Source organism: Microtus pennsylvanicus, chromosome X, assembly GCF_037038515.1.
Source record: "Microtus pennsylvanicus isolate mMicPen1 chromosome X, mMicPen1.hap1, whole genome shotgun sequence".
In the NCBI taxonomy this organism is placed as follows: domain Eukaryota; kingdom Metazoa; phylum Chordata; class Mammalia; order Rodentia; family Cricetidae; genus Microtus; species Microtus pennsylvanicus.
Window position 1 is genome coordinate 32,615,314 of NC_134601.1, and position 3,411 is coordinate 32,618,724.

Below are 3,411 nucleotides of genomic sequence, written 5' to 3' on the forward strand. Positions count from 1 at the left end.
TCACCTATGAAGACTGGGAAATGCTCATGTTACATGTAAAATTTGAAGGACACCTAAGTCCAAATCAGCATAGAAAGATGAGGTGGAAAGTCCTTCGGTATATGTGTTGCTCTCATTGGTTAATGAATAAAGAAGCTGCTTTGACTTGTGATAGGGCAGAGTAGAGCTATGAAGAAAAACTAAGCTGAATGCTGGGAGAAAGAAGGCAGAGTTGAAGAGAAGCCCTGTGGCTGCCAGAGGAAAAAGGACATGAGCCGTCAGCTAACCTTGCTGGTAGGTCACAAGCCTCATGGTGAAATATAAAATAAAAGAAATATAAACTAAGAATAGAAAAATAATAATAATAGAAATAATAAAAAAATAATAGAAATATAAAAGTAGACGATGTAAGAGCTAACTAGAAATACACTTAAGCTATTGGCCAAACACGATTGCAAATTATACAGTTTCTGTGTGTTTATTGAGGGACCGGAGCAGGGCAGAACCCTCCGACAATATGAAGACATCAGTAAAATGATTGGTGCATACAGTGGACTATTGTTTGGGTGTGGGAAGGAATGAGGGTGCAAATGATCCCACCTACAGGACCTGTCCGACTCAGACATGAGCTGCCATGCATGGCAGAAGGCAGAGTAGTGGCTAAGGAGTTCCAGGGACCAGGAAAGCTGTAGCTCTGGATTTGCTCCAGATGCCTGGGGCTCTGAGCCGAATCGCCGGCACGAAAAGGAAAAAAAACCTCAGGTTTACAGTGGTGCCTGGGGTACTGGTGGCACAGGGAGGGGGGCAGCAGAGGCGAGCGAGGGGCAAACAGCTCGTACTTAATGGGTAGGCGCGGTGACAGCACCTTAGAAGCCAAGACTGTGAAGGACTTTTCTCCATAGCACCACAGACATCTTTGTCTTTCCTAGAAGCACGCCCCCCCCCCGGGGTGTCAAGGTGGGAACAGCGCCCTAGCGCCCTAGCGAGGGCTGGCTGGGAGTCGTCCGGCACGTGACACGTCATCAGTGAGAGCGGAAGTGTGACAGGGTGGGCTGCGACGACCCACCGACAGTCCGACCGTGAGGGGCCGCTAGGACACAGGCGGCCATTGGGATCAGGGTGGAGGCCCAGAGCCCAGCAGGCCAGCAGGGAGCAGCCAGGTAGAGCCGAGCCAGCCCCTGAGGGCACACCTCGAGGCCACCATGCCCCGGACCAGGCAGAGCAGCCGCCAAGGGTCGTCTGGTCAGCGGTCGTCTCCTCAGGGGTCGTCTGGTCAGGAGTCGTCTCCTCGGGGGTCGTCTCGTCAGGGGTCATCTCCTCAGGGGTCGTCTGCTCACGAGTCTTCTCCTCAGGAGTCGTCTCAACAGGGGTCGTCTCGTCAGGGGTCCGCTCGACAGGGGTCCTCTCGACATCGAGGGTCGACTCGCCACCGCGCACGCTCCTCCAGAGCCGGGCTGACACTGTCTGTCAGTCTGGTGGAACACCTTCTTCGGGAGGCCGGCCATACCTCGCGACTGAGCGAAACAGCGCCCATCTGGCTGACCGCCGTCCTGGAGTTCTTGGTCCGCAGAGTGCTGGAGCTGGCAGTCAACGAGGCCCAACGCCGAGGTGCCGAGATGTTCATCACCCCGGAGCTGCTGGACTTCACTGTCTACAACAACGCGCCCCTCAGCGAACTGTTCCAGTTCACCACCATCTCTCATGTGCCTCTGCCGGAACCTGGTCGTCGTCGCAGCAGTCGTCGACGTCACTGATGGCTCCTACCTGCTCCTGGCTCGCTGCCTGGCTCTGGGTTTCTGATGGACTTTCCGCCCCGTTTATCCATCGGGCATCAGTTCATCCTGCCCAACATTTCCCGTCGCCAGCCCTGTTTGGCTGACAAGCCTCGCCCCTCTGTTGTGTTCTCATTAAAGCTTTTCTCAGAGCATCGCATACATTTGCTTCCCTGAAGTTTCCTTTGGGCTTGGGATAGGGGTGGAGGTGGGTGTGAGGGTGGCAGTGGGGACAGAAGGTGAGGTGGGCCTAGCTGAAGGAACACAGGGGTTGGGAGTGATGGCTGCGGTTGACAGGGACCCACAGCCTGGTTACTCTAGTTTTTCTTTGGGCATGAGGCAGGAGTGGAAGATGGGGGGAGGAGGGTTAAACTCGGCCGAGTCGCAGGACACAGTGGTGTTTGGGGTGCAGGTGCGGAAGGCAGGCAGGGATGGTGGGAGAGCTGCTGCTCCGGTGGGAGACAAGGAGAACCTGGGTAGGGAGGGGTACACAAATTGGCCCTGAACCAGTGTGGACCAGCCTGAATAACTGCATCAGAAAGATGGCCTTCTCATAGGAAACCACAGGGCAGAGGAGCCCACGTCCAAAGGGGGACTTTCGATTCAGGAAGCAGATGTGGACAAGAACTCTGGCACGTGGCAACTAGGTTCATGGAGGAATTTTTCTTTTGGTTTTTTCGGGGCAGGGTTTCTCTGTAGCTTTGGTGCCTGTCCTGGAACTAGCTCTTGTAGACCAGGCTGGCCTCGAACTCCCAGAGATCCACCTGCCTCTGCCTCCCAAATGCTGGGATTAAAGGCATGCGCCACTACCGCCCGGCTAGGAATATTTTTATTATTAATTTTTGGATGGTCAGCAAGATCTACCAGGAGGTTCGCCTGGCAATGGATGTGAATATGTAACCTAGCCCACCAGTGCCTGTACTGCCCCAACATCTGTGGCTTTGCCTGCCCTGGGTCAAGGGTTTGTACATGAGGCTATATCCCTGATTCTGCTCAACCCCACATACTGTTATTTGCACATGGGTCAGACACTTGGCTTGCCCTGCCTCTGGATCTGGGGCTCTTCCGGCCACACCTACAGTATGGGTCGTTGGCAGCTGGTTTCATTCCACTTGCTATCATTTGCATATAGGGCTGGTGGTCTGACATAATTGGAAACATCATCCCTCTGACTGTGACTGGAGAAGGGACCTTCTCTGTATGTATGTTGAAGGCGAGAATGCCACCTCCCACTTCTGGCTTCAAACAGCTGCAGTGGCCTATCCCTTGGTAGTGCTCGTCCACTCCTCCCAAATTCAGCAGATGCAGTAACCTAGAGTGGCTCCGGCCTGTCCCCTTCAGTCTAAGCACTGACACCACCTCCTCCAACTGTCCAGCTCCCTGCACACTCACCATACTCTGTCTTGCTCTCCCATACCACAGTGGAAACTTACAACGACATAGGATCATCCAGCTAGAGAAGACAGGGAAAAGCACAAATGCATGATGTATGTGGACAACTTGTGAAGACAACAAATACATCCGTATTTGAAGCCTCTCCCAGGTTAGAAAGTGAATGACATCCTTCCGTGCGTAAGAAAATGGGTCCAACTGTAGGCACTGAGAGAGAGAGATAAAAGCCAGGTATAGAAACACAAATACTACATCTTTCCTTCCATAT

General features: G+C 53.4%; 1 protein-coding gene across 1 annotated transcript; it reads left to right on the forward strand.

Moving 5' to 3' along the window:
- The first annotated feature begins 1,181 nt into the window (after positions 1–1,181).
- LOC142841560 (histone H2A-Bbd type 2/3-like) lies at positions 1,182–1,733 on the forward strand. Its single transcript, XM_075958502.1, has 2 exons — positions 1,182–1,221; positions 1,396–1,733. The coding sequence occupies exons 1-2, from the start codon at positions 1,182–1,184 to the stop codon at positions 1,731–1,733; spliced, it is 378 nt and encodes a 125-aa protein (XP_075814617.1).
- The last annotated feature ends 1,678 nt before the right edge of the window (positions 1,734–3,411 follow it).

Excerpts from the sequence above, each read along its gene's own strand:
- LOC142841560 (XM_075958502.1), top strand. The coding sequence starts at position 1,182 with ATGCCCCGGACCAGGCAGAGCAGCCGCCAAGGGTCGTCTG. Across the intron at positions 1,222-1,395 it reads CAGCCGCCAAGGGTCGTCTG|GGTCGACTCGCCACCGCGCA; the intron begins GTCAGCGGTCGT and ends CTCGACATCGAG.